The 20,505-nt window shown below is 37.1% G+C and overlaps 2 protein-coding genes across 8 annotated transcripts in view; one reads left to right on the forward strand and one right to left on the reverse strand.

Moving 5' to 3' along the window:
- Positions 1 to 3,751, forward strand: part of Hpgds (hematopoietic prostaglandin D synthase) — a 28,702-nt gene extending 24,951 nt beyond the window's left edge. For 4 of the 5 annotated variants that reach the window (XM_085840561.1, XM_085840559.1, XM_085840556.1 and 1 more), the window contains one exon: positions 737 to 3,751. In XM_085840561.1, coding sequence (XP_085696687.1) covers positions 737 to 904 — 168 coding nt within the window. In that variant the 3' untranslated portion in view covers positions 905 to 3,751. The remainder of the gene's footprint in view (positions 1 to 736) is intronic. The other variant, XM_085840560.1, reaches the window with a different exon arrangement.
- Positions 3,752 to 5,574: 1,823 nt separating this feature from the next.
- The window catches only part of Smarcad1 (SNF2 related chromatin remodeling ATPase with DExD box 1), a 64,453-nt gene continuing 49,522 nt past the window's right edge, over positions 5,575 to 20,505 (reverse strand). For all 3 annotated transcript variants that reach the window (XM_085840562.1, XM_085840564.1, XM_085840563.1), the window contains exons 13-24: positions 20,090 to 20,149; positions 19,913 to 19,988; positions 18,114 to 18,249; positions 17,468 to 17,605; positions 15,590 to 15,685; positions 15,382 to 15,499; positions 14,915 to 15,036; positions 13,134 to 13,322; positions 12,330 to 12,448; positions 10,557 to 10,739; positions 9,253 to 9,362; positions 5,575 to 6,867 (exon numbers count right to left, since the gene is read on the reverse strand). In XM_085840562.1, the coding sequence (XP_085696688.1) occupies positions 6,806 to 6,867; positions 9,253 to 9,362; positions 10,557 to 10,739; positions 12,330 to 12,448; positions 13,134 to 13,322; positions 14,915 to 15,036; positions 15,382 to 15,499; positions 15,590 to 15,685; positions 17,468 to 17,605; positions 18,114 to 18,249; positions 19,913 to 19,988; positions 20,090 to 20,149 (1,409 nt within the window). In that variant the 3' untranslated portion in view covers positions 5,575 to 6,805. The remainder of the gene's footprint in view (positions 6,868 to 9,252; positions 9,363 to 10,556; positions 10,740 to 12,329; positions 12,449 to 13,133; positions 13,323 to 14,914; positions 15,037 to 15,381; positions 15,500 to 15,589; positions 15,686 to 17,467; positions 17,606 to 18,113; positions 18,250 to 19,912; positions 19,989 to 20,089; positions 20,150 to 20,505) is intronic.

Below are 20,505 nucleotides of genomic sequence, written 5' to 3' on the forward strand. Positions count from 1 at the left end.
ACCCTACTGATGAAGCTCAGTAACGATGAAGAACACTCAGCTGACCCAGGCTTAGGATAGGCCATACCCATCACCTTGGCCAAGCTTAGCATTCTATTAAGGACCAGATCTCTTTATAGTTATTTGTCTTGATGTGATGCAAAGATAATGTATCTTACACAGATTCTTTTATTTGGAACTATAAACCTGGAAGGGATAACCCACGCACTATTTATTCCTTTGTACCTTAAAACGCAAAGGTACAAGGTACACAACATAATGAAATAATCACAGATCCCCTCACAAACAGGACATTTACAGGACTAGTATAGAATCATCAATGGTGACATACAAAACGGAGCATGCCGTTCTCAATCACAGGACACGTACACAGCTGGGAGGAGCCCACCTCTTCCTACAGAGGGCTTTTGGAACAGACGGAAATCTGTTAGGTCAGGCTGGTGGAGAGTGGACAGGGCTTCAAAGAAGTGTCACACTGGACCATCAGCTGCCAGCCGCCTGTCTCAGGCATCTCCACTTAGTTGCAGACAGTAGTCATTTCAGTGTTCCTTGGACACTGTGATGCCTGTCAGCTTCCAATTTTATCATGCACATGTTCAGCTTTGTACCAACAAATAATTGTTTTAAAATGGAAAGGAAGTGTTCCCTGAGAGTAAGAAAGTAAGTTCACTTTTGGAATGCTTTTTTTTTTTTTTTTAAACATATTCAAAAGCCAAGTCTTTGTTTTTCCTTTAAGCAGGTAACCTGGGCAGACTTCTACTGGGATATCTGCAGCACCACACTTTTAGTTTTAAAGCCTGACTTGTTGGATATCTACCCCAAGCTGGTGTCATTACGGAACAAAGTCCAAGCTATCCCTGCCATTTCTGCCTGGATACTAAAGAGGCCACAGACAAAACTCTAGATGAATCACGACCCATCATCAGATGAGAACTCCATTAGCTGGCTAGAGGATCCGCATACTTCTCACCAATAGGACTGTAACTTTGTAGTATTCTGCTTGCTATCTATAGCAACTCAATGGGTGTTGCAGTTTTGTCTTTATCTGCAGGCACTTAGGTTTCCAATCTTTTATTTTTTCAAAACTTTACACCTTATAATTGCAGGGAAATAGTTCACAATATATGTAGTTGTGCATATCAAGATGTATGACGCTTTAAATGATACTAGTTTCCTGGCTAGTGTAACAATCAACACAGTATCTTAACTATGTATGAGTAAGCATAGTTAACTATGAAATACAGATTTTGCAGCTAGCTCTTCAATCAGCAAATTGCTACACAGAAACTAATGGTCACTATAATGGTCACTAGCCACTGCGTGTTATTCAGGTATACACCAAAGTGTATAAGCTACTTCACAAAAATACACATCTGTCTGACATGTCACAAAATGGGTAATAAAGAAGAAACTCATCAAGATTAAAGGACAGCCAAGAAAAGTGATGTTGAAGTTTAATTGAAATTCCACAGAAATGGAGTAACAAAAAGTTGACTGAATTCAGCACTGTTGCAATTCAGAAGGCTTGTAGAGACAACGAAAGGAGTTGTGACATAGAAAGTTAGATACCCCAGAGACAAGAGACAGAGGGTTACAATAATCCTACACATGAGAAAAACAAAAGCAGGCTGGAGAGATGGCTCAGCAATTAACACTGACTGCTCTTCCTGAGGTTCTGAGTTCAATTCCCAGCAAACCACATGGTGGTTCACAACTATCTGTAATGGGATCTGATCTTCTGGTGTGTCTGAGGAGAACGAGTGTACTCACATACATACAGTAAAGAAATCTAGCCGGGCGATGGTGGTACACTCCTTTAATCCCAGCACTTGGGAGGCAGAGGCAGGCAGATTTCTGAGTTTGAGGCCAGCCTGGTCTACAAAGTGAGTTCCAGGACAGCCAGGGCTACACAGAGAATCCCTGGCTCGGAAAACCAAAACAAAAAAGAAATCTTAAAGAAAAAAAACAAGCCAGTGGACTAAGCAGACTGGGAGAACATGTGTGCAGAACATTCACCTGGTAAAGATTTGTTGAGAAAATAAAAGTACTGTGAAAAGTCAATAGTAAAAAATTAAATACCCAGATTGAAATGTTAGCTGGAAGATACACAGGTGGCCCTGAGCCTGTGAGGAGGCAGCAATACAATGGCACTAGGGAATTATAATAGCAGTGCTGACTAGAACAGTAAAATCTCAAGACCAAATAAACACTGGAGAAACACTGAAGTTATGGGACCTGCGGACAGGAATGCAAAAGATGGCACTGATAGAACTAGTTTCTCAAAAAATAAAATGTCCCCTTCTGTGGGGCCCGGCAGTCTCACATTGTGTATTTACTCAATGAGCATGTCCACACTAAGCTTGAACATGTGTCTTGGATGCTGCTTCACATACAGCTGCTAAAACTTTTAAAACTTCAAAGATGTCCTTTAGCAGGAAATGCAGAAGAATCCTTGGTGCATACACATCAGGGCTAGTAAGCCACGAACAGTACATGGGTGAGCCAGTACCACACACAGCTAAGTGGAAGGAGCCAACACAAAAAGGCTCCAACTATGCAAAAGAAGAGGATGAGAAGCTGCCCAAGCCAGTGGTGACATGGGCAAGACTGGTGGCAGATGGGCAGTCCGGGTAGTCTGTTCTGTGGGATGCTGTCAGTAAGCATGAGTACATGTCTTTACATTTATAAACTCACTCAGAATGCAGAACACCAAAAGTTAACTCGAATGCAAACTGTAGTGTATGTACCACATGTTAGTAACAGGAGACTGTAGGTGTGGGGACAACAGGAAATGAGACTGCTCCTAGTGTTGCTGTGAACTGAGGCATCTTTGAAAAAACAAACAACAGTCTGTGATAATTAGTTTTTATTTGCTGTCAGTGAAATAGATACACACCAGCTTACAGGGAGGGAAGATTTATGTGACTCCACTCATAGGCTCCATTGGGTTGGAACTGTGGAGCAATATGTGCAAAATGACTGTTTACTTACTCATGGTGGCTGAGAAACAGAGTGGAAAGCAGCTCTCTACACAATCCTCTAAACAACAGGCCAGTGAGATGGCTCCATGGATAAAGGCATTTGGTGCCAAACCCAGAAGGCCTAAGAGCAATCTCTGGTACCTACATAATGGAAGCAAAAAACTGACTTTCACCTACTGTCCTCTGCCCTCCCCTTAAGCACTGTGGCATTTGCACTTAAACACTTTATTTTTTTTTTAAATGCAACCATTTTATTTTTGTTTATAAAGTGTCTCCTAATTAGCAATATTATTCCCCAGGACTGTTTTGGACTGTTTTCTCACTTGGTATCTGAAGGCTGACTGGGATGCACAATGCAGCCCGGGCCCAAGCTGGCATTGTACTCACTGTAATCCCGTTTCCATGCTGCCAAACCTGGATCCCTATTTTAATCTATACTGATGGAATGCACACTTTGCTTTGTATGTTAGCTTCATTAATGTCAATAGTGTGTGTGGTATGTTGCAGAACGTATGGAAATACTAATAGAGATGACTGTATGCTTTATGTGAGGTTCAGAAGAACATATTGCTAAAAGGCAAAAAATAAAAATAAAAAAGGAGAGTGTAGGGAGAGAGAAAGAAATACATGTCCAGCTAGGTGTGCTCTTATTTAACATCTTTTTAGAACATTTTCTGATTTAACAGGGCTGGGGGAGGGAGGAAACAGAGGACAAAATTTTGTATGTTAAACATAAAATGCATGAACTTGATCTTTTTAATGAAATTTTTACATTGGTGGCTGTTAAAAAACAATCTCGAGCTGGGCGTGGTGGCGCACGCCTTTAATCCCAGCACTCGGGAGGCAGAGGCAGGCGGATTTCTGAGTTCAAGGCCAGCCTGGTCTACAAAGTGAGTACCAGGACAGCCAGGGCTACACAGAGAAACCCTGTCTCGAAAAAACCAAAAAAAAAAAAAAAAAAAGAATCTCGATGCATGGGTAGACATTGTGTGATTAAAACAATCAATGGGGGCTGGCGAGATGGTTCAGTGGTTAAGAGCGCTGACTGCTCTTCTGAAGGTCTCGAGTTCAAATACCAGCAACCACACGGTGGCTCACAACCATCCGTAATGAAATCTGATGCCCTCTTCTGGAGTGTCTGAAGACAGCTACACTGTACTTACATATAATAAATAAATAAATCTTTAAAAAAAAAAAAAAAAAAAAAGTCTTTAAGGAAACATACAAACAATGTTTTTAATGAAGGTGGAGATGACCCAGATTCCCAGGTACTTCCCTCTGTATTACCTTCCTTTTTCTTTTTCTTTTTTTCTTTTTTTTTTTTTTTTTTGGTTTTTCAAGACAGGGTTTCCCTGTGTAGCCCTGGCTGTCCTGGAACTACTTTGTAGACTAGGCTGGCCTCGAACTTAGAAATCCACCTGCCTCTGCCTCCCAAGTGCTGGGATTAAAGGCTTGTGCCTTCACTGCCCGGCTAAATGAGTATCTTTAATGGAAACAGAATTTAGGAAAAGTAATAAATACAATTCCTATGGGAAAAATGGAAACTCAAAAATAGTCTTACATATTTCTATGATCAGTGTAACATCAGCATGCTCTATAGGGCAGTATTTAACATAGCCACAATGTTAAGTCAGGCAGCCACTGAAGAAAGTAGATCTCTTCTTTACAGGCTGCACAAATAGAAACCCAATCTTCTGATCCACCCACACCTTGACTCTATTGGAACTCCTATTGTCGAGTCACCTGTCCAAGACAAGACACATAAGGTGTCTTATTATGCATATATGACTTGTACTAAAAAAATAAAACCTATTTCATAATGGGTGGTGGGCGCCTTTAATCCCAGCACTTGGAAGGCAGAGACCAGCCTAGTCAACAGAGTTCCAAGACAGCTAGGTCTATGCCAAGAAATCCTGTTTTATAAAGGAGAAAATAAAAGCCTACTAATGGACTGTGATGTTTAATGACACTGGCCCAATGAAAGCACAATTGAGGATTCATTTTATGTACTAAATCCCTATCCATTGCCAAGCAATATCTTAAACATAAGATGGTCCTGTTTCTGTTCAATATTACATACTTCTCTGGGGAAGGAGAACGAGGGCTAAAAACCATTACAAAGGGTGTGAAATACAACTTAATGATCACAAATATTTTTATTAAACCCAAGACATAATAATAAAATATTACAGGGAGAATCCAACTACATTTCATTAGAAGAAATTCAGATATAACAACACCACAACCAATGAGCCTACTGTGGGAGACACATTTCACACAGAAAGTCAAGGGAGATTCACTGTGGGTTTAAAAGGTACAATTTCCAACAACCTGACTAAGCGACCTGGGTACTGTGATCACAAGGAGGTAGCATTAACACCTGCAAATTCCTGGTAGCCCCGTAGTGGGGAGATATATTTGATACAGTCATATATCTTCAATATTAAATCTACTGAGTCAGGAGTTCAGAGTCTCGGATACCTGAAAAAAAAAAATAGCACTGTAGGATTGTGTCACCCATCTAAGTGTTTACCTAGCACCTCAGCACTCGGGATGTCTTGAAAAGTATGAGCTCCAATAATTAACAAATCTCTCATTTATAAATAAGTTTATTTATAATGATATTTACATTATAAAACAAAGCACATAAAACTCACAAGTTATACAAAGAATCTGATGTATAATAAAAACAGCAATATAGACTGACAGGCAAAATTTAAATGAAAAGTTAATAAAGACTGAAATATCAAATAGACAATTTTACTTCTAAATTTCACTTTGTCACCCACACTGAACTGGAATTGAACAATGGCTTCTCTTCAGGTGGTTCTATATTGGAAATCCTGGGAACTGGTAAATTATATTTTGTAAAGAATTTAAAGTTAATGACCTATTTTCATGCAGTATCTAACGTTACCTTGGTATGAAGTCACATCCAGTTTCCTTTGAAGTGAAAGTATCTTTAAATTAATCTGTTCTGCTGGACTAGAAATATGCCACCAACATCTGCTGATCTTGGTGATACAGCAGAAGGAAATGTGTAAGAGAAAACTGGAGCAGAAGTGACTGGGCAATGGTTAAGAGAAGCAAAAGCGGGAGAGGAAGCTGATAGCAACACACACAAGAGAAGGCAGAGTTAATGAGCCAGAGGTGCACTAAGAAAATGAAAGAAGGAACTGACCCCCAGAGCAGGAGAAAGGCTTCAGTTCCTACTCACTGGAAAACAACTTAGTGCTTAGCCAAACAAATGTGTTCTAACAGGAGGAAGAAGAGGACCTGGGGACGTTAGTGGATGGAATGCCACCTTGTGATTCAGGCTGAGTTCTTACTGACATTGGTGAACATCTGCATCAAATAGCAATAAAATGAAGACTGAACAACCTATACAGCTGCATTCTTTAACATAATAAAAACTTCAAATCAGACAGGCAAAACAAGACATAAACATTGTCAAATAAGGCACATGTAAATCTACACACATTATCCAGTGAAAGACACTATATATATATATGTATATATATTTGGAGGTAGAAATAATTACAAAAATACTGACATTTCTAAAGCATTAGCATATTTGTTACAAACAATCACCAACTAATCCCCATTCAGAAAACTGCTTTGAAAAATGATTATTCAACATTTTCAGGATGTGAGTATCTGGAGAATCCAGTTAGTGGCAAAAAGTTGTCCATACTATGTGAAATGCAACATGAAATTATAAAAAATTACAAATGCTCCTAAACCCCATGGTCACCGTGATGTGAATGTCCTTGAATGCACCAAGTTGATATTTCCTCATCAATCAGGACTTTCGCGCTCTCCTTTCACAGGCCCATTGATGTTTTTAGTAATGTGGCTATATCTGCTGGCATACTTCCTTCATCAGCTGCAGGGCAGAAAATAATGTGAAAGTTATGCAGAAATATCCGGGCTTCTAAGATGTATCTTCCTCTCAACCTTTCCTTTTCTTTGGTGAATTCCTACCTATAACTAATTCCTAGTTTGTTTTGGTGTCATCTCATTAAAAACCTGACCTAACCTATACAGCTGAGTTATTTATTTTCCCACTTACTGGTAATAGCATAGTTGTAAAGTCACAAGTATTTCTGATGTGTGCAGCAATAAACTACAAATGGCTGAAATGCAGCACAATGAATCAAATCTCTCAAAAATCTGAAACAATCAAAACTACAGGAGCACTTTCAAGTGCTCTACTCTCTGGGTAAAAGATGCATACGTACAAGACACTGAACATTGGACAAGCTGTTAAGGAGTTTACAGATACCCTTCCCTTCAAGCGTATTTAACAGACTAAAGACAGCCCATGGCATTAAGATATCACTTCTCTTAAAACTAACTGGCATCCCACATCCCACTAGAGAAATGTGGAGAAAAAACTATGGAGAGAGAGTCTTTTAGTGTCTTTACTAAATAAAATCTTTTAGTGCTTTTACTAGATACTATTAGAACAAAATAAAATCTAAAGTGTGAACCTTAGCAGGATCCTTGTTTCAAAAGAAAGTGAAAAAATATTAAAAGGGTACTGGATTAAAATTGGCTTAGCAGCTAAGAGCACTGGTTGCTCTTCCAAAGGACCTGGGTTCAGTTCCAAGCACCCACATGATTGATGGCTTACAACCATCTGCAATTTTGGCTTCTACATGACTGGTACAAATCCAGTACGCAACATACACGAAGGCAAAAGACCTATAAGCGTGACACAAAAGAAATGAACCTCAGTAGTAATATAGTAAACGGACATCTGGAAGAAATCTGTAGGAAATGTGATTCTATCTAAAATGTTCTTGTTTGTAACAACTTAGAAACTATTTATCTAGAATCCTGAGTGTGAACTGTCACACCTAAAATTAACTCCAGACTGGCTCTGGAAGAGAGAAGCTCAACACACACTAACCCTTCACAGCTGCCAGTCAGCAAGCTGTCCTTCATACCATGGTTCTAAGATTTTTATATAAAAAGATTTGTAATAAGAGTTCAAAAGTGTAATAAGCCAGTTACTTTAAGAAAGAGTCCCACGATTTTTATCATAAAGCAATAATTCCAGTTAATATACAGCAAAGTCAACAAGAAAGCTTGTTAAATTATACTAAGTACCACTGCCAGAGTTTCTAAGCAGGTTAAATCTTATAGAGAATTTGGAAATCTGCATTTCCAACTGCCAAGTGCCTGGGTGACATAGCTGCAGATCCTGAGACCAAGGCTAGCTCTAGAGAAACAGACTCTATGGTCTTTAGTTAGCCATGCTGATTTTCCAGAGGTTTCATAAAGATTGCTCATACACACACTCATCTGCAAATACACACATCATTCACAGGGCAAAAGAACTCAGTGTGAGTGAGGCGGAAAGAGATCACATTCTCTAGACCTGGTGTCACTTCTTTTTAAAAATCAAACTGGACACATCCAAAGATAAATTATAATTGAAACTAAATAAATGACAATATTGTATCCTTAGTTTTATTGGACAAAATATTTAAGCTTCCCTTTGGGAAAAACAAACCAGAATAGGTAAACACCTTTCCCAGAGCAGAAGGAAGGCATGGGAGGAAGCTGTGGGCTGCTTGGAAAGGAGCTCGGGGGCTTTAGAAGCTCTCTCTCTCCTGACAACTGGGTCACCTTCCCAGCACCACCGCAACATTTCTAACTCTTGAGTTTTAAACTCTGTTAATGTACTACTTGTCAAAAATTATACACATGAATAAAACATGTAAATTTATAGAACTTAACATTATCATTTCCAACAGCAGCTAGAAACGTGCCGTTTACTTAAGGTTTCTTTCTAAGGCCCAAGTAATTAAACCTGAAACTGACATTACAATTTTTAAGTGCATTTTACAGCTCTATATTTTGATAAATATTTACTAAGTCAAAGTAAGATTATGTAAGTATTACATATTTACATATGTAAGGGCTCTTAAAGTTATTACACTATAAAATACATTTTCAACCTTTGAGTTGATAATATTATTCATTTAGTGAACAAATTATAAATTGTGAGTGAAGCTATAGATCCAAATTTGTTCTTTATTTTGAGAATACTATGGTGTCCATTATATAAGACAGAAGAGACAGATGTTTTCAAAGTCAAGTTGTTCTTCTGGCAAAACAAATATTTGTTACTATTATACTTGACATAAGGGTGCATAATCATCTACTTTGTCCTCCAAACATACCATTCATACTAGTTAAGAACTCTGGCAATCTCTATTTTCATAAAAACAGTATTTCTGCTAACAAACAAACAGCTTACCTTCATCTACTGTAGTCATGTCTTGTTCTAGTTTCAACTTTTGTTGGTTAATTTTTAGCATGGACTCTTCAATAGTTCCTTGGCTTATTAATTTAATAACTAATACTTCTCTAAAAATAAACACATGACATGTCCATAGGTCACTGGTGTTATTTAGATAATAACAGTTCGACAACCAGAAGAAAAGTTAATGATCCTGATGGTTTGAATCCATTGTTCCCGTTCATCCATGTTTACAAATGTTTACTCACCAGCAAGTGACACTATTTGAAAAGATTAGGTCTAGGTGTGACTTTGTTGGAGGAAGTGGGTCACTAGGAGTAGACTTTGAGCTTTCAAAAGCCCATACCAGACCCAGGGTCTCTCTGCCTACAGACCAGAATGCAACTCTCAACGACTGCTCCAGCACCAAGTCCACCATGCCTGCTGCCATACTATACGAAAGCCCTCAATTAAATGCTTTTATTATTTATTTATTCACTTTGGTTTTTTGTTTTGTTTTGTTTTTTAAAGAAAAGGTTTCTCTGTATAGTTCTGACTATCGTAGAATCGATTTTGTAAATCAGGCTGGATTCAACTCAAAAGAACCAACCACTTGTCTCTGTCTACGAAGTGCTGGAATTAAAGGTGTGTGCCATCACACTTGGCTCAGTGCTTTTTTTTTTTTTTTTTTTTAAGTAAGAGTTGCCTTGGTCATGGCATCAACTCATGGCAATAGAACAAGACTAAGACCCATAAATAACTCTTTTATTTAATGTACTTGAGATTGGCATTTAGAAGTATTTAAACATTTTAGACATCTATCCTTCCCTACTGATCCAAGTAAAAAGTATATATGCTTTGAAAATTATTGATAAAACCACATTACAATGGGACTGGAGATAGAGCTTGATGATAGAGCATGACTGCTAAATAAGTATGACTGCTTTATTATACTGTTTTTCCTGTTTGTTTGTAGCCCAAGTCTCTATGGAGCCCAAGCTAACCTAGTATTTGTTCTATAGGGTCAGGTGGGTTAGCCTGAATGATGGGATTACAAGCATGAACTATCACTACTGATAATATACATCTCATAAACTATGAATCTATTTGGTATGGAGGTGGAAGGTTAATTATTAGAAACTGAATGAGTACACAGCAATTTACATATAGACGGCATCAATATTGCTGATAAAAAATAACATCTATACTTTGCTGAAAAAATAAAACCTACAGATTAGATAGCCAACACATACTTTCTTTAATATTCTATACTAATCAAGCTGGTAGCTGGTGAAAACTAAATTTCAACGGACAATACTTACTTAGTCTGACCAACTCTATGGCACCTGTCTTCTGCTTGTTTGTCATTGTATGGATTGCAATCAATGTCATGAAGTATAACAACATTTGCTGAAGTAAGATTTATTCCTAATCCACCAGCTTTAGTTGACAAGAGAAATACAAAGATATCCATATCTGTATTAAACTCATCAATTAGATGAATCCTGTAAGACAAACGGATTAGGTTCAATTTCACTGAAGGATAAATATGTAGAACTGAAAATAGTCACTTGACATGGAAAGCAAACCTACGAGCAATACACACATACTCTTCCCATTGCACCTACTTTTTCCTCTGTGGTCAGGGAAGAGCCCCTTAAGTCAATCCAACTATCCCAAATTGATTAATATGTGAAGTATATGTTAGTATTATTTTATTTTTTGAGTGCTTCAAATTTAGCTAAATAACCCTTATCCAGTCTAACTTTCTCAGCAATCCAACAGTTATTACCAAAAGAGAGAAGGATTCTATTTTCTTCATTTTTTTAAAAAGAAAAATCTGTAAGAACTGGTTTTGAGGATTTTTTTTTCTTTTTGGAGTGGGGAGGGGTTTGGGGGATGTCTCACTAAGTAGCCTAGGTTGACCTCAAATATTGGGTCCTCCTGCTGACTGTTAACTTTTTTCATTAACCTTCAAAATATGAAAAATCTGACTTTAAAACAATCTTGATTAAACAGTGGATGCCTCAAACCTTGAATGGTATTATTATTTTTTATATCCTGATCAGAGTATCTCCTACCTTCCATTCCTCTCTCCCCCTTCACTCTTCCTCCATTTCTCTTTAGAAAAAAGGGCAGGCCTGCCATGGTTATCAAGCAAACATGGCTTATTGAGCAGTAAGACTGAGCACTGCCCCTTGTATTAAGGCTAGATGAGACAATCCAATATGAGGAAAAGTGTCCTAGAAGTAGGCAAAAGAGTCAGAGAGAGCCTGAACGCCACTGTTAGGAGCTTCATAACAACACCAAGCTACTCAACTATAACATATATACAGACAACCTGGGTCAGGTCCACATGGGATCCTTGGTTGTGGATTCAATCTCTGTGGGTCCAGAGATTGAATAGGCCCAGGTTAGTTGATTGTGAGGTTTTTCTTGTGGAATCCTTGACCCCTTGGCTTCTATAAGCAATCCTCCCCTCTTCTGAAAGATTCCCTGACCTCTGCCTAATGTCTGGCTGTGGGTCGCTGCATCTGTTTCAATCAGCTGCTAGATGAAGCCTCCCTTGAATATTTTTTACCGGGGAAAAAAATTCAGGACTAGGGATGTGGTTTAGTTCTAGAGTGCTTGCCTAGCATGTAAAAAACTATGGGTATGATCCCTGAAAATGCAAAAATAAAAATAACATAAAATACAAGAGAAAAAATTAAGAGCGTACAATTTTCATAATTTTTGAGTATACACTTATTGGTGAAAAAAATTAAAAGAATAACAATTCAAGCCGGGCATGGTGGCGTGTGCCTTTAATGCCAGCACTTGGGAGGCAGAGGCAAGCGGATTTCTGAGTTTGAGGCCAGCCTGGTCTACAAAGTGAGTTCCAGGACAGCCAGGGCTATACAGAGAAACCCTGTCTCAAAAAAAAAAAAAAAAAAAAAGACTAAGAATCCAACAGTAATAGTTGAATAATTTGAATACTGAATATTTGATATAGCAGAACCTAACACTTTAAACAAGAATTTTCTAAAAAAAATTCTCCTTATATTTAAAATGCTAATTAATGAATACGCAAATGATACTTGGCAGCTAATACCAACCTTTCAGAAATCTGAGTCTTTCCATCTAATCGGAGGTACCTATGTTGATGATGCTTTAAGAGAACCTCTAATATATCCAGCATCATGGTGAACTGGCTGAATAATACAACTCTATCACCCTGTGGGAAGAAATGTATGAATTAGAAACAGGAAAGTGAAATCATTACCCTTACCCAAAGTCCTGAGGCCTACAAAATAAACAATGCTTCAAAGAGACATCTGCCAACTCTGCATAAACTTCATGATAAAATTATGTAATGTTCAATTGCTCTAATTTTTTCAAGTAAAAAAATCAAGTAATGATACCAAGAATAAATTTATTTTTTCTTATATATGAAAAGATTTCCTTAACTTCTGAACTTAAGTAGCAGTTTAATTCTGTTTTTAAGTTAAAGAAGTTGATTATTACTACTTCCTTTCGTATTAAAAAAGGATCTTTCATTAAGACCAACTACATAATCACTACTTGCACCTAAATACTGAAAATTTAAGCGACTTCATATAAACTGCAGAGTCCTTTGAAGAAATAGGTCACCTCTGAAATATAATTAAAACTTAAAAATGAACACTGATGTGATCTAATCTAACTTATTATTTTCTTATTAAGTTCTATAAAAAGAAAAATAAACAGAAAAATGAGGCAAATTTAAGACAGTAGGTTCTAGAAGAAAGTAGAACATAAACTTAACTTTAAAAAGTATAACAAACAATAAAGCCAGCGTCATCTTTTCTAATACTTCTGTTTCAGAAGTCCAACCAACAAGGCAGATAGAGAGAGAGAGAGTCAGTCATGCTGTTCAATACCTTCTGTTTCAACTCAGACAAGATGCATCCTAAGGCTCGGAATTTCCCAGAATCTAAAATTAAATCCATGTCTAACTGGTAGCTATTAATGTGTTGATACTGTTTACAAAGTACATGTAGTTCAAAATCTGTCATAACTTCCATGTCTTCAAAGATCAGGTCAGGGTTAGCCTCACAATGCGTAGGTTCCTTTTTAAAATGAAACATAACAAAACATCATATATAATTCATAATATGAATAGATTAATTTAATAAAAACATTCCACACTTGAAAAAAATGCCCATATCAGACATTTTAGTAAAACAGATTAAGATAAGAAATGAGTGCTAATTCCGGATATCATAAAAAGGGGGAGATTTTTTTTTCTTTTTTTTCTTCCCTTCCTTCCTTTTTTTTTTTTTAATTTATTTTTATTTATACGAGTACACTGTAGCTGTCTTCAGACACACCAGAAGAGGCCATCCGATCTCATTACAGATGGTTATGAGCCACCATGGGGTTGCTGAGAATTAAACTCAGGACCTCTGGAAGAGCAGTCAGTGCTCTTAACCTCTGAGCCATCTCTCCAGCCCCCCCCAAGGGAAGATTCTTAACTCTTTTAGAGACAGTATGTTTAAACACTTAAAGATAAGAAACTCCTCTCATTCTACCCAAACATTTCTTATTAAGATAGCCATTACTAATGTATAAAAGGACCATTACCCTTAGTATGTAAATACCTATTCCACATTTTGAATTTAGTTCAAAATGATCCTGGCAAAGAATCTAGGCATTTACAAGATACAAATAGTGTAGGTATGAATGCTAACTAGAAATGATTCAAAAGTAACATGTACAGAGGGTTCATTATAAAAATTCTTTGCACTTTCGTGTTTAAATTAAGTTTAAAATAACAAAAAAATTAAAAATTAAGGGCTGGTGAGATGGTTCAGTGGTTAAGAGCACTGACTGCTCTTCTGAAGGTCCTGAGTTTAAATCCCAGCAACCACATGGTGGCTCACAACCATCTGTAATGAGATGTGACACCCTCTTCTGGTGTATACTTATAATAAACCTCTTTTTAAAAAAAAAAAAATTGAGACAGCTTGCTGCATTCAACACAGATATACAATCTGCATTAAAAAAAAAAGAGCCGGGCGTAGTGGTGCATGCCTTTAATCCCAGCCCTTGGGAAGCAGAGGCAGGCGATTTCTGAGTTCAAGGCCAGCCTGGTCTACAGAGTGAGTTCCAGGACAGCCAGGGGAACACAGAGAAACCCTGTCTTGAAAAAAATCAAAAAATAAATAAATAGATAGATAGATAGGCAGACAGACAGACAGACAGACAGATAGATAAAAGTCTGTGGGATTAGCAAACTCTTCTCATAAAGGGCCACCATCCAACTGTCAAATAAGTATTTTTATCTTGGCAGGCAGTGGTATAGAATGTATTTACCTAGCTCTGCCCCTACAATGAGAATCCCTAAAGGAACAGTACAAATAAAAATGGGTATGCTTATGTTCTAAACAACAACAACAAAAAAGTGGTAGTTCTTGGCCACATATACAAACGCCAGGCCTGATTACCTATCCATTCTCTTGCCTATCAAGTTATCTATGCCTAGAAAATGTATCTCACTCAGGCTAGGGCTATAGCATGGATGGTGGACAGTGGAGAGTTTGGTTAGCACGTACAAGGCCCGCAGTGGTTCAGAGATGAGCTTTCAGCCTAAGACCATCCTAAGTATTTCCCAGTATTATTAGCAAAGCTCAGTAAGACTCTAACTAACGTAAGCCCTTACCTTCAGCATTAGCTGAGACATCTCCTTCAGTTTCTCAGGTGTGTAATACTGGCGGTGTAGTAAAGGGTGATTGGCCATTTTTCTCAATTGCATCATGACATTGCACATCTCTGTGTTTTTTTCTGTGATCCAAAGAGTATATACATTTTTTTAAAAATCAAAGTGACAGAGCAATTTACTAAAGTCTATCTCAATTTTTAAGTCTTAAAAATATTTCTTCAAATCCTAACTTAAAAAGAACAGGCCCAGTCAGACAGTGGTGGCGCACGCCTTTAATCCCAGCACTCAAGAGGTAGAGGCAGGTGGATTTCTGAGTTGGAGGTCAGTCTGGTCTACAGGGTGAGTTCCAGGACAGCCAGGACTACACAGAGTCTTGGAAAAACAAAAACAAAAACAGAACAGACCCTAAAATTATCATAGGCAACAGTCCTTTCTTTCATAAGCTGTGGGTGTCAGCTGTAAGTTACCCAGGTTGTTGATAGACTTTTTCAATCTGTTGAAAAGGCCCGAGTAGAGCTGCTCCTGCTTCTCTGACATCGCACATAGCTCGATCCGATCCTTCTTGGGAGGCAGGAGCTTAAGAACCTTGGAAAGGAGAATCACTTGATGGGACTTTTCTAAGAAAAGAGGATCCTTATGGAAAACCGCCCCACGAACCCGCAGAGAAGGACTCACCTCCTCTTTCACTCTCCTGAGGATGAAGGGCTTTATGATTTGCTTCGCGTGGGCTATTCTCTCCTTTTCGTATATACTCTGCTCATCTGCTGGTTTCTAAGCAAAATACAAACCCAACCCTTTAGAAATTATGTCTTTGAGTCATCACAATAATCCCATATTACAATATGCATAATCTATAGACTCCCACTTCACATGACAAAATATAAATTTGACTGTTTGGGCTGTTCTCCTACATAATGGTATGGGTTAAACTCATGGCCGTGGATATAAACAAAAGGCCGGTGCTCTATACTGAGTTACCGTCTGGGCCTAGAAAGTCATTTCTGAATTCTGAGCTATAATCTATTTGAAGCTCCATATATATTTTGAGGTTCATGGTGGTTTACAATATATTTACCGAGGTGATAAATCTGAACCAGACTAGTTGGTATTTAGATACAAACATCCAATTCAGTCATTGACTGACTAAATCACATGGAATAAAAATGTGTGCATGTGGTTGTGTTTAAACAGGAGAGAACAAGTAAAGTGGAAGAGGTGGGGGGAATCCAACTATGTATTTGTATAAAGAAAACAAAGTCAATATAATTTGATGAAAACCACCGAGAACAGTATCCAGTCAAAGCTCGGGTTTTTGGAGAATTACATACTAAAGATATATTTAAGGTATAAGTAACAAGAGTTAAGACGGGCTGGTGAATGAATATGACCAGAATGCATTATAAACATGTATGAAATTATCAAAGAATAAATGAATAACAGTAAAACAATAAGGTGGAGAATAGAAGATACCTCAAGTCAACCTCAGGCCTGAATATGTAAATACACTGTGTGTATGTATGCAAATACAAAAGTAAAAGGTGATGGTCATCTTAAGAATATCAGGAATCGGTGTTCTCTCAACTTTTAAGCAAGAGGCTTAAAATGAAGTAGCTTAGATAAGGTCACATGGCTCAAAGCCTGAGTTTAGTCAACTCTCTTTACTCTGAAGAAGGTGGAACAGTAAAATGGAGCTTCCTGCACAATGCACCTGGCATCTTCATGGGCGTCTTCACATGTTCATACTGTCTAGTAAAACCTAACTATTTATAATTAGTTTCCTTAGTCATATACCACAATAGAGTCCTGTGCCCTGGATCTAAGTCTGAGAGCATACTATTTTCTCTCATCAGACTGTACATGGTAGAACCATAGATATAAACAGATGTCAGGAAGTCATTGGATTACTGTCAGGCTTCTGAGTAAGACCTTTAAGCTCTACCTTTTGAAGCCTCTGACTTCTCCCAAACAACCGTTATGGAAACAGTAGCTACCTCTGGGTATCTGGAAATCCTAAACTAGAGTTCTAGTACTAGCTTAGAAATGCCAGTCACCTTTTCCAAGATGGAGGACATTTTTAGTTCAGGAATTAGGTACGAGTTTTATCGACTTAAAGTTGATAGTATTATACCAGTTTTGTTTTGATAATGGCACCATAATTGTACAAGTTTTTAAAATTAATGAAAGGCAATAAAGGATATACAAGAAAAAAGGATGTATTAAAAAAAGGAACATATATGAGCTAAGGTACCATATATATATATACACACACATATATATATATGTATATATGTATACATATGTATACACACACACACATATATATATCTGAGCTCTCCACCATTTAAAATTATTACTCAGTTCTTTAGATTACTGAACCTCAAAACTCCTGACTACTGGTCATAGAAATGATCATTATTTTTCTCCATACTATGGCTGATATGTTCACAAAAACTTAAGCTCTTTTGATGGAGATGTGCCATGAAAATAACTGTAACAGACAAAAGAGCCTAGAAAAACACCTTCACATCTAGGAAAACATAGATATATGCTTACCGTTTTAGAAGAAAACATCCTTCGGATTTCACTGGTGCTACTGCTAAACATGTGTGGCATAACAAAATTCAACAATGACATGAGTTCTAGCAGATTATTCTGCACAGGTGTGCCTGTGAGCAATAAACGGTTACGTGCCTGAGAATGAAGACAAAACTCATATTAGTTTTCTTCTTTAAGCACCTCTCCCTCCCTAATTGTCTCTCTTACTCAGTAAAGGAGACAAGGGGCAAGTTAAATTATCATTTACAAGTTTACATTCTGTGATAGGAGAAAGCTGATATATTTGATGTCACTTAACTATCATCTACTACACTTCAGGCAGAACATGAACCTGCTGGCATGTTTTGAAAGCACTATTGTGTATCCTCAAATAACTTCTGAGAAGTGATAAAAACTGTATTTATACAAACTGGAGCTCATGTGCAATAGAGCACTAAAAGTATGGGGTTTTTTTTTGTTTTTGTTTTTGTTTTTTTACATTTTTAAAGAATTATTGAAGAAAGTATGACAGTGGCCACAGGGCCCCAAAAGCAAAAGAACCTTAAAGAAAAAGCTTGCTCACTCCTGATTTAAAATCATGTGTGTATGTATTAAATTAGGAAAGATAAATTTTATCACAATTATTTACAAAGCACACTCTTACATTAATTGTCATTAGATGTTGGTAGCGGATAGAGCCCATATTCTTCAGCATATGGCCTTCATCAAAAATTGCATAATTCAGTTTCAGTCGTCGAAAGAGACTGCGGTCATCAGAGCTGCTAATTGCACAATTATACCTGTTACAAAAAAAAAAAAAACCTAATTATTTTGATTATGCCTTTTAGGAGCTTAGAGTTTATTAGGACACAATGTGGTTTTTAAAGCTATTTTTCTTTTTAAAAGTTTATTAAATTTACTTATGGTATGCTATGTAAGTACATGTGTGACACCAGAGGCACAAGTATAACGGTCATGTTCTTTCCTTCCTCAGGTCATCAGATATAGTGACAATTACCTTATCCACTAAGCCATTGCACTGGCTTTTAAAACTATTTTTCTTTTAACCTTTCAAATAGCTCTTACAAGAAAGCACTAAACACAGTCAGCTCTCAAACACTGATATACTTTTATTGAATATTTATGCACCTGTAGCTAAATCATACGGTACTAACCAAAAGCAAATCTATATGAAAAAGTTCTAGGCAACTTTAATACACTTGGGAAACAGTCAATTTGAGAGTAAATAGAATTAATCTAGCACTACTATATACTTTGCCTCATAATTGTTTCTAAGAAACAGAAAGGAATACAAAGATAAAACAAAGGATTAGGTCAAGGAATTCCTAGCTAAGGGCCAAGAGTTCAAGACTAAATATGGGTCCATTTACTTTAAAAAAAAGTTTTGAAAGGGATGGGCTACTGAGGTGGTTCAACAGTTAAGTGCACTTCTTCCTCCTGCACAGAGGACCTGGGCATCATTCCTAGCACCCACACTGGCAACTCATAGCTACACATAACTCCAATTCCAGGGGATATGATGCCCTCTCCTGGCCTCTGCTCACAACTCTATGCATGCGGTACATATATACATACTTAAACACACATACTCATGAACAAAAAATACCATAAAATTCTTAAAAAAGGAAAAAGGAAATTTTAGATAAATTCTTCCAAAATAGACCCAGACAGAATACAACAGTAATAAAAATTTTAATTAACTATAAAAATATTAAGTTCTCTAACACATACTATACTCTGTAATTCCAACCATATAGTGACTATTCAAAGATATATTGAACCTGGGTGTGGTAATAAAAAGGATGAAGGGTTCAAGGATGTACTCAGCTAAATGATTTGGAGAGCAGCCCAACTAAATGAGACCCTCCCTCCCACCCCACCCCCTCACCTCCACACCCCAGCAAAAGCTAAAGAAACAAACAACAACAAAAAATTAGTTTCTCTGTCATCCTTATTCTGCTCTAATTCAGATTTCTTACTGGGAACAGATTCCATTATATTTACGGACAACACTTATAAATCTTTGGCATGGTATCTCAAATTTTATCTGAAGCTTAAATTAAATGAACAAAATGTGTCCCATTTTTAGTGAACTAGCAAAACAAAACAAATTCAAGCAAAACCTCTTATACAATAATTTTTTTAAAAAATTTCACTATCAGGATAAATCACTCGATCCCTTGTTTCACAATCCCAGCATAAACTAACCTACACATTACCACCACAAGATATTTTTCTAACTAAGCATGGTGGCACATGCCTTTAATTTCAGTACTTGTGAGGCAGAGGCAGGCAAGTTTGGTCAGTTTGGTCCAAAGAGAGGTCCAGGCAAACCAGTACTACATAATGAAACCCTGCCTTTAAAAATGGGGGGAAAGGATTCAGGGGGAAGAGGACTATATAAATTCTCCCCACCTCTTCCCAAATTTTCTTAATACTCACGTTGTAACAATTACATTGTAATCCTCATATTTATTATGGATATTGAATCTAATTTGTTTACGCTCTTCTTGAGAACCTAAAAATTTAAAAGTGAAGCATACTTTGATTATATTTATCGTGTTTAATTATATATCTTAATTTTTTTTAAGTTACTAAATGAAAAGCAAAATGACTTACCATAGTAGCAGAGCACATTTAAACTGGGGCACCATAAGTTAACTTCTCTTAACCAGTTATCTACAAAAAACAAGAGATTGTGTGAATCTGCTATTACAGGATTCATGTTTATTAAGTTAATTTTGCTTTGAAAAAAAAAAAAAAAAAACACTATGAAAACTACCCCTCATGATAAAATGAGAGTTTCTAAAGGGGCAGAGGTGCAAGGGGCAAAAGTCAACCCCATTTAAGTGATAATTCTAATTTAGGAAGAGATGGTCTTTATTTTATACTTATATGGACAAAACTCTCTCACACCAACTTGTACATTAATTCATAAAGACTGATAAATGATTAAGCAAGAATTAAATTACATACTTTTAAATCCAAATAATGTTTTAAAGTTGGGCAGAGTAGGGCTAGAGAGTTGGTGCAGA

This window comes from Mus caroli, unplaced genomic scaffold (genome assembly GCF_978045245.1).
Source record: "Mus caroli unplaced genomic scaffold, Mus_caroli_1 scaffold_7, whole genome shotgun sequence".
Lineage (NCBI taxonomy): Eukaryota > Metazoa > Chordata > Mammalia > Rodentia > Muridae > Mus > Mus caroli.